Genomic DNA, 17139 nt, shown 5'->3' with positions numbered 1-17139 from the left:
ACAGTAATCCCCTTGGCCAAAAGATTTGCTCCGGGTAGGGCAGTGGACATGACTTGCTTTCCCTCCCTGCCACCCCCTCTCTCTGCTCGCTGGATTTCAGCAGACTGCAGACCAAGGGGTTCCCTTTGGTGAGAGGAGCTCAAACTGCACAAACAACCCCTGTAGCTACTGTGGCAGAGCCCCAGCCTCAGGCACAAGAGGTAATGGTGTTGATGGGGTAGGATGGAAAGAGATGTTGCCCACCACTGAGCTTTGTTTCTTGGCTTTACAGCAAACAGGCACCTGCACAGCAGCCCAGACCATCCTGGAGGCAAAAATCTTTCTTAGGCTTCAAACAGTGCTCAGATTAATTGAAGAAAATGTAGTCATGTAGAATTCTATACAATGATAACACATTGGCTTGGGAATGATATATCACAAGAAATTGTAAAGTGTCATTATTTGCCTTCTCTGCTCAAGTACCTGACCACAGGTATCTATTAGTTACCTCTGGAGACAGAAAACCAGTTGGGCTGGAAAAAGGCTCATAAGGAGGAAACACTGAACAGTAGCACTGTCTCTTTCCTACATGAAAGGAAAGAGACGGGGACAGAGAAATAAGTATGGAAAGGGGAGGAATTAAAAACATAAAGGGGGGTGATCTCAGTAATAAATTGCAAATGAAGGAAAGAGACATTTTTGGGGTTATTTCATTCCCTGCCAGGACTCTGCTCTTCCACTTCACACTGAGTTATTATTGATGTCGCCTAGTTGTAGCCAGCACAAAGTGCTAAAAGAGAGCAGGCAGATGAGAAACTAGACAGAGTTACATTAGAACTTTGAGAGTAAAATTATAGGAAACTGCCCCTGGCATGGAAGAAGTGTGATAGCCAAAGGGCTGACCCCAACCAAAGAGCAGAGAGTGAGACACAGCAGAGGAGGAGCAGGAACTGCCCAGCCCTGCTGGATGTGGGAGAGCAGAGAGGACACTGTCCTCTGAAGTGTCTTTACTCTGCACAGTGACAGGGAGCTTGTAGGGAGAGGGTGGAGAAGCCCAATAGAAATTACTGGAAAACGTGCAAAAGGAAGATTTTATTCATGCAGGGAGATCTTGAGGTAAATTTGAGCAGTTGCTTTCAACTATTTTACAACTCTGAAACGTGTCCATCTCTAAAGCCCCTAGTCTACACAAAGAAATCAAGGCCCACATCTAGAACCCAGCTAAATCAGGTGGGGAATAGTAAAGAGAAAGTGCAGGCTAGGTTCTTATCTAAGCAACTACAATGCCCATCCACAGGACTCAATATAAATTATGCTTGCTCCCATCTTATACGTACGATATATTATTCTGGGAATCAGAATAATCAAGAGAGAGCAAAGCCAGCCTCCTCCACCCCTGGTGCTCCTGTGACCATAATCTGCTTCTCCTAACTTTAAAGTGATGTAATAGCCTCTGAGCTCTATGCTATGACCTTCCTTGCTCATCACATCTTCACAAAAACCTCTCACAATTCACTTACCAAGCCATAGACTGCTGCTCCAACCCCAAGCAGTGGGCTGACTGCAATGATGACCAAAGTTAATTTCCATCCACTGACAAATCCCAGTAGGAATCCACACACAAAGGTGGTTAAACGCTGAATAAAGATTCCAACTTGGTCAGCAATAGCCTCATTAATTTTGTTAACATCACTAGGGAAAAAAAGACACAAAACAACAACAAAACAGAACAAAAAAAACCAGAAGCTTGGTGGGCACATCTTTGTCTAGGCCACGTTTGGGTTAGTTGCTTTCTCTTGGAGAGGGCCCTTTCTCACCCCTGTTCTTTCCACTGTCACCCCTTCCAGAAAACCCGGGCTAGAGTGAGAAAACCTGGTGTCTTTGCAGGTTTTTATGCATGAAAACTGCAGAGAGGATACTGTCTTTTCCAAGGAAAAGTCATCCTGCTAGCAGACCCATTCACTTGCTGGTTCTTACTATGGTGCCCCAGCTGACCCAAATGAGGGGGCAGAGATATCCCAGCTGGATGCAACTGTCTAATAATGGAAAAATGGTATAGCTGATAAGGCCTGCTTCTATCTGGAGGCATAGATAATGGATCATACTGTCCTGCTGAGGGAGCAGGAAAAGGGAGGAGGGCTGTAACTTTATTCTGCTTCCATCATCTACCACCTCCCAGTTCCTCTTTCCATCCTATCATGTAGTTTGATTTCCAAATGAGAGGAAGAGTGGGAAAATTGAAGAGGGCTACTTTGTCACTGGAGAATAAGTGGGAAAACATGGCATCACATGGGGACAGTGGTGCAGTAGTTAACCTTGTGTGGCCTCTAGGCAGCTTAAGAGTATTTGCTCTCTTTTACATATTGCCAACACAGAAAAAAATGTCTTAAGGCAAAATAGTCATTATACCTTTGCCACTCTTGGCTACTACCTCACCCCTGAGATTAGAAGAACTGGGAACACCTGGAATAAAATAGAAGCAAGAGGCATTGAGGTTTTAAGTGTGAAGTTGATAGCTCATTGATATATCAAATGAAATCATAGTTCTCTATTGAAAAAATTTAGGAGTGTTGAGTTGAAGAACATGTTTATATTCTCTTCTGGAGAATGGTTTTTGCAGTCAGGATGCTTTTGTAGGCACAGGACAATATTGTTTGAAAAAAACAGGGAATTATTTATTAGATAAATACACGCACAGTTACTATTTTTTGCCAGAGAAACAATGACTTACACTCGGCATTTAGTCTTCATAAAAAGAACACCACAGAAAGTAGTAGATACCACTGGGCACTGAGTAAAGCAAATAAAGCCCCCCTCAACTACAGAAAAATCTTCTGCAGATGTGAGCACTCTGGTGCAGGCACGACTATGATCTGGGAGCCATTTAGAGTTGGCACATTCACCTCGGAATCTGCCTTCAGACTGAACAGGAACCAGTAAGTGAAGGAGCAAGATTTAAACTGCTTTCCTCAGGGCCAGATGTTTACCTAGGATAAGAAGTTTTCTCAATCTACCTTGGGTCCTTTGCTAAAGGTAGGTGCTTGTGCCTTCTTTAGCAGAAAATTAAGTAAGGCTCAATCTTCTCTTTTAAAAGTCACCAAAAGCAAAGTGTGCCCCTAGTGTAACTTTCCTTCCTGGGAAGTGAGAAAGGGTTCAAACCCACATCTCCTGCCTCAGGGAGCCAAATTACAGATTACACTGATAAGACTGGCACTATGGCACCCTACATTCACTGACAGACAAGGCACAAAAGAGAAATAATTGTGGCTTAATGATGACAGCACTTGTGGGAGAGGTAATCAGCCCTGTCCCTGCTCTCAGGAGCACAGCTCTATTTTTATATTAGAAGGTGTTTGTCAAATGCATAGTTATTTGTGCTGTTATGTTTGGATAGAAGTGTTCTCTGTAGCATGTAGTTTTTTAGGTTACTTACTCAGAAATTCGAGTGTTCAGTTCTCCTACAGATGTGCAGTCAAACCAGCCTATATCCATTCGCATTACTTTCCTGAAATAAGCTTTCCTGATTTTCTGTATTTGACGAGCTGCAGCCATAACCCAAAGGCAGATCTGGAATGAGCATAATGTGGCTGATAAATTGCAGTAAAAGTCCTTTCTACTCCCTACAAATGGGAAAAAGCAATTTGGCTAAAATGAGAGCACTTTACTTATTGATAAAATTACTATTTAGGTAAAATATATGCTAGTTACATAGATATGATAGTTGTTTTATGCCTTTGATCATTAAATAATCCAGCAATTTTATAAAGCCTCTGGATCAAACGTTTGTCTCATTTTATATAGGCTTAGAGTTCTGGTACATGCTGTTACATGAATGTCAGATGGACAACAGCTGGAGTTAATATAGGGATGGCAGCCACCCTACCTCAGCAAAACTCTGGGATAGTTTTCAGGAAGGAGAATGGCAAATTATTGTTGTTATAAGAATCTTCAAAAGCAGTAGACTACTGCTTTTGTGGAGTCATCCAAGTTTCTGTCTCATCTTAGTCATAAGGACTGAGCTACTGCTACAGAATATGTAGAGTGTGATTCATCTCCATTACTAATTTTATTCTAATAATAGTCTGTAATAGTTCTGTAATGCAAACACGGGACTCAACACCATTGAGATGCCTACTGGGAATCCTCATGCCCTTCAGCTCTTTTTTTGGGATGGCTCATGGATTCCATAGCAACCACACAGGCTGGTAATGCTGGTGGTGTGAAAGGAGAGTCATGCATTCATCTTAGTGGGTAAAACATATCCTTGTATAAAGGTACACATGTACAAATCCAAGGAGGTCTCAGATTGCCAGAGCTAATCTATTTCAGCTGATATAATAAGAACTGAAAGCATCTGCTCTACTCAAATGGGCAGCTGATTAAGCAGTTAAACTGAACATAATTATTATAAACTTAATAATTTGGTGATTTAAACTTTGAAATCAAAACAGGGAACAAAATACTGACTTGGAGGTATCCTAACACAAGTACACCGCAACCGATTCCTGCATAGTAAGCTGCAAACCTGGTCATTTCTTGTTCAATGTCCAGCAGCCTGAAAAACAGGAAAAAAATAAACCGAGTAATGGTGTTTTACATTTCTCACAGATTTCTCATCTGGTGTTCCTTCAAGTGAGAATCTCATCAGCTGCCAGGTCAGCTTGTTTTGCTAACAGAGGCACTGTTTCCTGATACTGAGGCTATGGGCAGCAGTGGCTGGTTTGCTCTGCCTGTTGCAGAGGGCAGGGGGCTGGCAGGAGGGCTCAGACATTTCTGAGAAACCCCACCAGAATGTGTGCTCCAAAGCAGCACTGCTGAGAGGCTGTTTCAGGGAAGAGCTGCCCAAAAAGTTTATATTAGATGTTGAATGTACTTGCTCCGTGCCATTATACCAATTAATAACACTCAGATTTAAACGGTGTTTTACAGAGAGAAATGAGGGCTGCTAAAGACAATTCAAGTATTACTTTGTACCATCAATTTGCTAATTTGAAATTATAATTTCTTCTACCTCAAGTAGGAATATTGAATTACCTCTCCTATCTGCAAAGGGCATTGAGTTACTGCTATTGAATTTAGATTACTCTGAATTAAGCATTTCAGCTTACGCTTTTAGACAACTTTTTAAAACATCCTGCAGACAACAAATTTTACTGTTTACCTAGAATTTGTTAAACTGAAATTTTAAGTCAAAAGAGAACACTATGCACCTGACCTAATCTCTTGCAAAAAGCAATAATGGAAACAACCCAAGTGCCTGACACAGACCTCCAGTACCATTTTTAATGCTTTACTGTATCATGCCTGGTGCACAGTTGCTGTTTCAGTGGTACAGATGTCTAGTAATTTTTTTTAATCTATCTGACAGCCCCATCTTGGAGAGTTGACTTGGGCAGCCTGGAGCAAATAATATGGCCCCAGTTCTACATTGAGAAATGTGAATCACTTCCCATATAATCTGAATTTCAGAGACCTTTAAACAAGTAACTTTTAGTTCTAATTAAATGTTTAATTAATCTTCACTGAGGGATTAAAAAACTTTTAGAATGATGCATTAAAAAATGAGCCTTTGTAAAGGTTGCAGATTAAAATTTGGCTTTGACAGATCAATGTATCTGAATCAATCATCTAGACTCCATTTGCAATAGTTAATGGAAAGAAACAGATATTCTTATAGGGCAGTTCACCTGACCTGCCTTAGACATCTCCCTTAAACTAAGACAAATTAATTCTAGAAGTGTTCATTTCTTTTCAATGATTAAAGTTTAGCCAACTTGCTCAGAAGTCAGCAGACACCTATAGGTACTTAAGTCCTAACCAGAATGACCAGAAGTCTTGATTAACTACAGTGTCATCAGGGAAAGTTGATTAATGAACTCAGATGTGTAGCAGATACATCTGTTATCAGAACAATTGTCATCTATTAAGAATATCCTTGCTGACATCTATAGCTGAAAGACCAAGACCCAGGCTAACTACCTCTCCCTCCAGCTCTTGAAATATCTTCAGCTCAGAACCAGAACTCTGTAACAAGAACTATGCCCTTTCTCTGCCTTATGGATAGAAAACAAAGTTTGAAGGCTGAAGCAGACTTTCACTAGCAATACATTCTCTGACAAGCCATAGTAGCAAAGGAAGAGAAAGAAATACATATACTACTTACCCACATGGTATTGTGATGTTCTTTTCATTCTGATGAATAGTACCATTAATCCACACTATGGTATTATTTACACACGTCTTGTTTGGGTCTTTAAGCTCTTGCATTTCAATGTCATATTCAATAAATGTGTCTGCCATTGCACCAAACACAAGCAACACACCTGGCTGGGCTGCTCCATGAACAATAGCACAGAAACTACCAACAACCATCATTAAAATTTCCATAGATGACGAAAATCGAAACTAAAAAGACAGGAAAAAGATATGGTCTCTGCTGAGAGGTAGTCTGCATATGCTGATTGTATACTAATAAACCATTAAGCAAGTGGGTCAAATAGAAAATAATTCTCCTTAATTTCCAGGAATATCTTCAATGGAGAAAGAAGACAAATTTCCCTCTCCCAATCCAACCTAGTTGCACCTGTGATTACAGCCTCATAAATTATGAGCTCTCTCACTTGACAGCAGAATATGACCATGTCAATGAATCTATTACCATGTAACACTAATAGCTCAATATCATTCCACATTATCATTACAGAAAGTAGCAGAAAGATTAAGGAGTCATTATAATTCATATATATAGTCTACTTTGCAGCTTTCTTGTGAGAAAGGAGAGAGGGGGAAGGGAAGAAAAAGCCTCCAGGCATTATGCAGAGACTCTGAATATAGAGTTAGCTCATTTCTCAAGAGTCTGGGGTGCTGTGGTGGAAAGCCAACTAAACATCTCAGGCCAAGTTCTCATTATTAATACTGTGAAATATGTTGGCTGAGCCAGGAAATTGTGCATTGGCTCTTAACTGGGGAGAAATCTATAGAAATATAACATAATAAATGCAGTAAAAAAAGGCTCAAGCCAAATCTTGTTACAGTTGTCATGAGCCTAGAGCATGCACGCATGCAGGTGGGGACTCACATAATAGAGTAACTTGTTACCTTTGTCATCATTGTGTGAAGCCTGATTCTCAGCTTGAAGTAATGAGTAAATATAGAGATCAAATGTCCATATAGAATATCAGTATCAAATGCTATATATATTTTGAAAAGGATTGTAAGGAGGAGTCATAGAATGCTGAAAAACCTGGCCAGGTTCTGTAGGTGCTATAACAGGTCTAAAAGAAGAAACAGTGGGAATTTGGAGCACATACAAAAAAGGAACATTAGGGCAGAGACAACACAAAGGGGAAAACAAGTCAGTCAGCACGAAAGAGGAATAAATAAAAGATCTTACTACAAAAACCCTCAGAAGGAAACTGTAGCACTACCACTGTTTTGCAAATCTTGCTCATAAGAAACCTAGGAATTCCCTTGATTTAAAAAAAAACAAAAAACAACACACAGAAAATGCACATATATGTGATAATCTCTCAGGGTACTGTATGTAAACATACTGTGTTTACCAACTGCACTTCAGAGGTTACACATCTGTGGAAAACAGGTCACAGAATTCAAAGCCCTTTGCTTGACAGACGTAGCCTTCTGTGTGGACAGACTGTTGTCCATCCAACTGAGAGCTGAAATACTTTGCCAGGTAGAGAGCAAGCCCCATGGATGTAACTGCACTATACCAGTATTACAGACAGGACCATATTAGTTTGGACACATTATGGGCTAATTGTCTGCACCACATGAAAAACAGAATAAAACCTCTTAGCTGCATGCTGCTGGGTTGGACATCTCTAACAAACTAATTTCAAAATTTAGATGCACCCTATGGGATTCCAAGAACCATCAAAGGCTTGCCATACCACACAGTATTGTGCATTCTGAAGTTTCTATGGTTACCAAATCTTCAAATTCCCATGGAGCAACCACAAGAGTGCTAAATTATCTGCCACACAAATATTTTTGGCAGAAGTAAGAATTCATTAAGGTCACATAGATCCCTGCTGTGCATCTTAACTCTTTTCCTCATATTTACCTGCAGATTTAATAGAATGTGCTTAATAGACAATCATGACACAAATATCTGTAAGTGATATCAAGCTGACAAAATGACAAAGGGTTCTATTAAATTCCTATTGACTTTGATGGCAAAATTTCATGCCAAATGATTTAATCCTTAAATTTTTGGCTTAGGTGCAGCTATTGCCCAGAATAACTATCTAGATTATGGTCACGTATTCATCTTATGTCATTTTACTTATTATATCACATCACAAATACAATATTTATAGTAATTGTTTTCATTACCAGCTGAAAGAAGCCAACACGAATACTGTTTTCTTTCTTTTCTGATGACCTTCAAGAACAGAAAACATAAAATTATGAAATTGTATTGTAGTACATATTTTGTTCCATATGCAAAGACAGTATACAGAGCTGAACTTAACTCACTTTTTACTTTTCTCCTCTATAAAAGGGTCTTTGTTTGTATAAAAGTTCCTAAAAAAAAAAAAAAAAAGGATAAAACTTTACATCAGTTCTTTTGCTCTCATGATTACTCCTCTGAAAGTACATTTAATTTTATACATTTTGCCCAGACCTTTAAGAGACAATCTCTTTGTTTCAGCTTTCTTTGGCACAAGTGATTTGATGATTTGTTTATATTTTAGAGAGGGACTCTATATTTTAGAGAGCTGCTTCAGTAATAAATCACAAACCTTAAGATAATTTTAATCTAACTTCTGTTTATTACTTAAGCAGCCCCCCAAAACACTGTTGCTGTAATGTGGATTGTGGGTTCTTGGAGGTTAGTTAGTGAAAAAAGCTACCATCCAAATTGTTGAGTCATCCATTCTTTAGGACAGAGAAGGTTCTGTTCCCATTCCTTCTCATATTACCTGTATGTTCATATGTCTGTAGAGGCAGTAGAATCTCACACCATACCACACAGGGTTTTTTCCACTTAGTAAAATTATGTATTGCTATTTTATATGATCAGTTAAAATCTAGAAGACTACTTGCACCATTAAGGGTGGGGTGCACACCATAGCAAGTAATCATCAGCTATGTACATTCAGTGATGAATGAGCAAGTATTTTGAATTTGGGTTTCAAATTTGTATTTTTTTTCTTTATGGAAACAAATTAATTCAAGCTATATTTGTCATGACCACTTTTTAACAAACAGGTCCCAGAAAGCTTGAAGGATGCTTTGTATATGTAGTAAGTACTAATTCATATTACATGTGAAAATACAACAGAACCTGGGTTTCGGGATATGTTTGAGGACCACGGTAGACCTTGAATACTGGGCTGGTGTGCTCTGAGATGGGCAAGCTGACCAAGACAAGAATTAGGAGATGTTCTTGCTTCCTGATTCTAGGAATTCCTGATTCTTTATCCTCTTCACCTGAGTAGTTCTCAGACTGTGTACACTGTGTCAGGAAGAGCTGGCACAAACTACAGCACCTGGCAGGGTGTCCAGTCTGCTACAGAGTTGTCCCAGGAACTAGGAAGAGACAGGTTCTTAACCCCGTTCAAATCTCATCTTATAACTGGAAGTCAAGGTCTCTAAGTCATTTCAGCTATTAATTATCTAGAATTCTATATTTAAATCTTAATAGCTGAGCTCAGATTATGTGAGCTGAATCCTTTTACTTTAAAGTCTCACAGCAAAGCTTTAGGAGAAATTAATCAAGATTTATAAAAAATTCTGAAAAATGCATACAATACCCTGATAAATCACTGAGGAAAGTTAAACTTGAATATAAAAAACATTTCCTGAAGAAATTTCATATTTTGCTGCCATTGCTCTGTATTTCTAAAGGTTTCTAGGACTGATTTGATCAACCTGTGTCAGCTGTATCAAATAATGCAGTTCAGCTCCTAAAAAACAGCTTTTCATTAAATACCATATGTTCTACAAATGCATCCATTTGATCTGATGACATAAACTTCTTTGAATATTCCTAGAAATACTGTTTTTTACATTTCTGTACATGACTTACTCTGTTTTCTTGAAGCTGTTACCTGTTAGGGAAAATAAATGCACAGTCTAGTTAATAATTATTGTTAAAGTACATGATCTTCTGTAGACATGTGAAACATAAACCCTAGAAACCCATGGGATCTGATAATTCCTGAGTTATAAGCAACTTAATCCCACTGATACATCTAGACAGGGATATGAGCTGACATGGTTTCAAAAATTTCATGGTAAGTTTATATCAACTTAATGTCTGCTTTCTCTTGAAGAAGCAGTCACGAGTTTTCAGTCCCCCAGATAACAAAATGGTTTTCACTAAATACATTATTTAGGACTGCTACCAAAAGTCAACTCTTTTTCATTGCAAACACTTTTCTAGTATTCAAGTAGTTCACTAGGACACTGTGTCATCAAGGAATACTACTTGGCTGGCAGCCCATAGAGTGGTAGCTCTTCACATTGCCTCCCAGCAGCTTAAGAGACTGCAAATCCTGTGGAAGAGGAAGCTGACATACTCTGTTCTTGAGATACTCTCTAAGGAACCATAGTTTAGAGGAATGGAATTATACTACAAGATGTAATTATGCTGTAGAGGAACTCCTTAGTTCCCAGAACAGGTCTGTATTAGCTCCCTTTCAAGAGATGTTATTAAAGACATCATACCTAGAGCACAGCTTGTGTTTGCAGGGGCCCCATCATTGAAAGGGCTGATACAGAAAATATTTGCTATACACTTGAGATAACAATGAATAAAAAGCTCATTCCAGCTTGAAGAGGGCTTTCATTAAAAATTACTCATCATTAAAACATTTGTTTGTTTTCAGAAATGTCATTATATACATGGTTATGTGAAGAATTAATTCTGCTGCACGCCACAAGTTTTAACAAAAGGTAGATATATATGGTTGCCATGGAACAAAAGAGGCTGAGGCTGGACTGCCTTAAACCTGAGCTGTTGTCTAAGCAGGGGAGAAAACTCACTGTAACAGCCTAGTATAGTTGGCAGTGACTTTGTTTTGTGAGTGAAAAAATAGTTCCAAGAGAGAGGGACTGCATTTCAACACGAGTCTCCAGTTTCCTGGAGGTAATCTGTCATAAAGTATTCAAGGTTAAATAAAGCTGCATAGTCTTTATCACTATCCAGCTTGAGTGTTCAAACAATACATTTGATGAATTAAAAGAAAAAAAAAGAGAACCCAAGATAAAAATAGCATGGGTGAAGATTGTCTATGATTAGGGATTGTCATATGTAGTTTTTACAGAAAGTTGTTTTGCAGGCAGCATACCCATAATAGCAGGTACCACCTCACTCTACATGTTCCACTTAGGCCACCCACCACCTATTTTACTTGCTCTATGAAATGAAAAGCTGACTGAATAATGAATTTCTTACATTTGCCATCCACACCAAAAGCATGGTTATCCTCTCCCAATCTCTTGGTGCTACGCAGAACAACGCGGTCAGACATGATGATTGGTTACTTAAATCAGAAGTCCTGAAAAAAAGGGGAGGACAAAAAAAAAATAAAAAGAGAGTATCAGCATACATTTGTCTGTGAACATACGACAATATTAAATTAAAGTCCTGCTTACCTCATTTTTGCCCTCATTATCCCAGCACCAGTTATAACAGAATAGATGTTCCAGACAAAGTGAAAGTGCAGGGCAGAAAACCAGCTCAGAGAAGCATATCCAGCTCAAGGCCTCTGAGAAGCTTCAGTGCCTTCTGCCTCAAGTCGAGGCTGCTCCACAGGGCTTTGCAGCCCACCACAAACAGCCCTGTCTTCATTAATGGCTTTATTAAAATAAACTACTGCAAAAGCAGTGCAGGTGACATCCATAGGTTATAGACTGCCCTGCCTCAGTTATGAGGGAGTAGCAGGCAGAAGACCTGGCCCTGCCTTGTGCCATCCCAGCTGGCAGCAGCCAGCAGGACCATGACAGGGGGACAAGCTGGAGACAAGAGGGATGGCCCTGCAGCATCTGCAGCATCACTAACACCAGCTGCACTCCCCCAGCTCTCAGCTGGGACAGGTTACCTGCCAAACCTGCTCCTCTGGACAGGTTTATTCCTAGGTAGTCACACTGACTTATTGAGCAGATGTCATACATGAGAAGAAATAAGAAGACAAAGTTAACACTTTTTGTTAAAGAAAACTTTTTGTGAGGCAAATCTGATGCTAGCAACTAGTTTAGGGCAGGCAGGTCTGGCATCCAGGATGGCACCTGGGGAAAAGTGCTGCAGAAGCCCTTCCCAATTTCTGGATGATGAAGAAAATACACCCATTCCTACATCCAAATGGAGAAACACAAAAGGAACCAGTCAGTGGTTCAGGATGCATATGTCACTTTTAATAATTTCATTTCCCCTGAAGTCACAACCTTTATTTTTGTTACTTTTTCCTCCAAACTGGTTTTCAAGGACTGCTGTCTCCCAGCCAAATCCTTCTCTTCTTTATCCTCTTCACCTGAATTTATGTGTATTGAATCATCAGTAAATCAGACTGAGAAGACCAGAGTCTCTTGATTAATTCTAAGTATCCAAGGCAAACTTCAATTATTCTTCTGTCATTTTTACTGATGTTTACCAGAGATTCCTGAAGCACCCCTCACAGGACTTCTACTCCTGTTCTTCAGTATATCTGCAGCCTGTCCTGCCTTTATGCCACAATCAATAGTAAGGGTATTCTCTCCTTTGTGTAATCCAGTATCAATACTTGTGGATTATACCAGAAGCAAGATGGACTTCTGCAGAATTTCACCCATTTCAGTATGTTTATTGCTTTGACTGCTACTCGTTTGTAGTTTTTCTCACCTAGAAGTTTCTGATGAGGAGAGACAATTTATTAATCCACTGATTGGTAAATTCTGAACCCATCCCATTCAGTGACCTCTAATTTTTACCCAGATTCCGTCCTTAAGTAAACATGTAAAGCCAAATCACCAATACAATAGTGAAATGTCTTTCCAGGACTAGAATAGTCACAACATAAAATCACAGGAGCTTTTAATTCGTCCACAAGCAGTGAAAAAAATCACAATCTTAATAATACTGTTTTCATTCTCTGGGACAGATGGCAAATGAGCTGAATGAGCTATGGTACTTCCTTAGTTAAAGTTTCTATCATGTGCACATTTTCAAGTTTTCTTTCTGCTCTTTTATGTAACAGAGAAAGCATGAAAATAAATGTAGCTTCCCAAAAAGAGCAAGCGTATATTCCTGGCAGCTTTAAGTCCCTTGAGATTATGTTTTCATTGAAGATGGGAGTGACAATTTTCCCTAAGTGGGAAAAACAAAATCCCTCGCTTCTTCAGAGAAATCACAGAGTAGTTATTCCCACACCTTCCTGCTTTTTGCTGTCTGATTGATTAAAATAGTCTAATACAGGACATCTCCAAATCCAGTTTGTTCAAATCATCCTGAAGTTCCAGAATTTCCTTTAAAAAAGAAATTCTCAGCAAGCTCATTTTTGATAGTTTCATCAGTGATCACATTCTCAAGACAATTTTGTATATATATATATATACATTATTCAGTTCAGTAGAGGCTGGAGCTGGAGATCTGAAAGAGGCTTTTTGCTCCATTTACAAGGAAGTTTGACAGTGGTAGCACTGACTGGAGAGTTTGGGGAGCCCTTCACAGGGACATGATTGTAAAGAAAATACAACTTAAATATGCATTTGGCCTAAGGCTGGCCAGTTTTTTAATCCTAAGTACATGTTTTCAGGACAGAGACAAAACCCCACCAATGAATACAATTTTAGGTAAGCCATCAGTGTGAGAAATCACATCACAATGTTTGTAACTTTGTTAGATAAAATGGTTACACCCTCATTGGCTGAATTACTAATATCCAGAAGATACCAACTGAAGCCATACACTCCTCTTTTCTTCTTCAAAAGATGGTTACCACAATGGTAACCTTGCTGGCAATTTGTCCTTTAAACACAAAGCCACCATTTGGTTCTAGATCTAGTACTGAGTCCTTTGCACTGCTTAGCATGCAAATAATGAAACTGTAGAAAGAAAGCTGAGCTAGTAGACATACACTGAAATGAGTATAACTGCAAATGTCACCTGGATTGTGAAAACATGTTTTGCAGGACTACCTGCTCCACTATCGAAGGAAATCTAAACTTTGGGAGTGATATTTACACCACATTCCAACAGCTTTAAATTAGTTTAAAACTACTCTGAAGTATAAATCTATTTAAATACATTAATATAAAGCATTCGAAATGTACTTCTGAATGTGGCTCCACAGTAAAAAGCTATGAAGTGTTTAAAAAAACCCCATCACTGCATTTCTGCTTCAGAAAGATAATGGATAATGTCATACTGTAAATTGATGAAAAAGGCAAAAGTAAAGCAAAGCAAAGTCAATCTCTGCCTGTCCCCTTTCAGCTATTTATTATTTGACTTTGCAATTATAACATCTATACAAAATTTTGTTATGGATCATGGTAAAAATCCATCTCTCCTTTAAATGCCATGCTGGGAAGTCTCATTTCACTGCTTGCTCTGACACTGTATTTTGACACTGTCAAATGTACTTTGCAGCTGTTTTTATTTCTTAAGCCTGAATGCTCAAGCAGTTTAAATAATAGAAAAAGTAGGAGAAAAATCCAATGACTGATAAGTCTTGCGTAAGGATTCTAGTTAAAAACACTTGCTAAAACTAAACTTTCTGGAATGCTGTCACTTTTCCAATAAAATTATGACATTTTTAAAATACAATCTTTTTTTAATATAATCATATTTTTCCTATATTTTCTAAAGCACAACACATCAAATACTGTCTATCTACTATACTGTCCAGCAGGCATCAGTCATTAGCTCACTAAAACAGACAGCATGCTGAATTAGAATATTAAAATAACTGTCATCAGAGTCTGAATGTTTAACTTACAACATCTTGAAAAAATACTATTTCTAATGTCTGCATCAAAAATCACTTGAATAATAGACTACACATACTAGAAGGAATTAGATCATCCTATCTACCTCTCTGTGTACAAAATTAAAAATAATAGCAGGGAATACTTCCAAAACTGTACTAAAGTGAAACAGCCTCTTACTCTAGACACTTAAGGTATGGCTGGTGGATTTTCTATGAACAAAAATCTTTAAGGAATTGAAAAACAAATTTTTATATAAACAAGGAGTTATAAGAAAATGCCAACACAGGAATATATCCTGTAGAATGAAGGAACATTAGGACCCAATCAAAAGCCCTTTGAAATCTTTTTCAAATCACATCTTTATTCAGATCAGATCTTTATTTAACATAAAGAGGGGAGAGAAGGGAACCCAAATGAAAATTGGATCCTGGAAGCACTATCCTCCATTTTTCTTTAAAACTAAGTTCCTCAGATATTGATGATAGCAGACATGCAGAAAAACATTTTACTTCTAAATAGAACTTGAATGTCTTGTTCCACACAACCAACCAACCAACCAACCAAAAAAAAAAAAAAAAAAAAACTTAGTTGTGCAAAGATAATTTACCATTTTGTTTAAATTGTTCTGAAAGAGAAATACAGGTACCTTTCAGTTCAGGAACTTTCATCAGTTAACTGTGAAACATTAAACGTGAAGATTTGTCACTCACCCGTGGCTGTGAAAGATCATGTGTCACAGAACAAACTGCAAGGATTCTGTTCAGTCAGTCAGAGAAGGACCCAGGCATTTCTCATCATATTTTCATTATTCTAATCCATTTGTCAGAAATGAATCTTTAAATTGGGCATTGGCTGTTTGCACCTGGGTCAATAGCCGCATGGTCACAATGGTTACAGTTCATTGACATCTAATGGAGAGTTTAAATTTCACTAATGTAATCTCACAACATAGGGCACTTGGAAAGCAATTGTACATGAGGAGACGGTTATCTGGGACAAAATAAAAAAAAGAAGCTCACTGTGAATGTGCAGGAAGAGATTATTCTAGCATTATTTTATCAGCATTAGTATAGAATTGCTTTATTAGCCATGCAGAAATTCAGTGTACACTACTGTCCCTGCAGTAAACAACAACATCAGATGAATAATATGAAAACTGATTCCAAGATTAAGCTAAATTCAGGTTTAAAACCTTGCTCAAACCCACACAGTTTGTCCCTCTCCCCTGGGCTTTGAATATTTTACCATTCTTTCGTTAAACTTAAGACTTTTTAAACATGGAAGCTCCTGAGTAGTAGTGAATTCTCGTTGGAGATGAGCCCTCTACTGATTTTTCAATGAGGGACATTGGTGAGGACAGTGCTGTGACCTCAGCAAAGACCACCACAGAGTTTAGAGGAAAATAGTAGACATGGTTTAGTTCCCCTCTGCAATCCATTCTTGCTCCAGAGAGCCCTGGTGAGAGGACAGAATAGAAGTGGCTGCCTGCTCTCCTCAAGTCTTCTGTGCTCTCAAATTTTCCATGATGAAGCCTCATGCACAAAAGTGGATCATGATTAAATGCAGCTAAACATAACTCCCTGTTCCTTGTTTAGCAGCAGCACTATACTGTAACACAGAAACAGCATAACCAAACACAAACCTGGTGTCTTCTCCCATTTTCTTAGCAAAATTAAGTCTGCATCTATACTAAGGTACACAACATAGCTTTGAGAATAATGCTATGTGAAAATAATGTCATATTAACCATATTGTCAATCATAGCATAGAGCTAGAAGGGGGAAAAAGGAAAAAAAAAAGAAAAAAAAAAAGTTACTTGCAGTGCAGGGTACAGGAGTGGAAAGGCTGGAAGAAAGATAATATGGTGGAGCACAACTCCTTTGCTTCATTCTTCAGGAGCAACATGGACAACAGTCATCCAGTGCCTCTGTTTGTCAAGGTATTCAAGACCTGACACTTTGCATGCAAGGAAGTTCAGCATCTCCAGAAAAGGCTTGGTTTGCCAAAGACAAAATTCAATTTTAGCTTTACAGAAATTACTTCAGTCTTTTCACTCAAAGACTTTGCCCATGTAAGCATTCAGAAAGTGTGTGCAGAGGCTGTTTCCCACTGCTAGTGAAGCAGATTAAGGCAGTGATTAATTGGAGCAGAGATCACAAACTTACCCCAGCCTTTTTGAAGGGCTCTACTTCCCATCTAAACTTCCATTTCTCTCATCTCATCCTT

The 17139-nt window shown here is 38.6% G+C and overlaps 1 protein-coding gene across 7 annotated transcripts in view; it reads right to left on the bottom strand.

Moving 5' to 3' along the window:
• ABCB11 (ATP binding cassette subfamily B member 11) overlaps positions 1 to 17139 on the bottom strand; it is a 53546-nt gene that overhangs the window by 25022 nt on the left and 11385 nt on the right. For 3 of the 7 annotated variants that reach the window (XM_071747432.1, XM_071747436.1, XM_071747434.1), the window contains exons 1-9: positions 15624 to 15781; positions 11405 to 11507; positions 10034 to 10055; positions 8479 to 8526; positions 8335 to 8383; positions 6143 to 6384; positions 4447 to 4534; positions 3413 to 3546; positions 1500 to 1671 (exon numbers count right to left, since the gene is read on the bottom strand). In XM_071747432.1, the coding sequence (XP_071603533.1) occupies positions 1500 to 1671; positions 3413 to 3546; positions 4447 to 4534; positions 6143 to 6384; positions 8335 to 8383; positions 8479 to 8526; positions 10034 to 10055; positions 11405 to 11480 (831 nt within the window). In that variant the 5' untranslated portion in view covers positions 11481 to 11507; positions 15624 to 15781. Of the gene's footprint in view, positions 1 to 1499; positions 1672 to 3412; positions 3547 to 4446; positions 4535 to 6142; positions 6385 to 7077; positions 7187 to 8334; positions 8384 to 8478; positions 8527 to 10033; positions 10056 to 11404; positions 11508 to 15623; positions 15783 to 17139 lie in introns of those variants that run through there. The other 4 variants (XM_071747437.1, XM_071747438.1, XM_071747433.1 and 1 more) reach the window with 3 other exon arrangements.

Source organism: Heliangelus exortis, chromosome 6 (genome assembly GCF_036169615.1).
Source record: "Heliangelus exortis chromosome 6, bHelExo1.hap1, whole genome shotgun sequence".
Taxonomy (NCBI): Eukaryota; Metazoa; Chordata; class Aves; order Apodiformes; family Trochilidae; genus Heliangelus; species Heliangelus exortis.
This window is presented reverse-complemented; position numbering and strand designations above follow the sequence as displayed.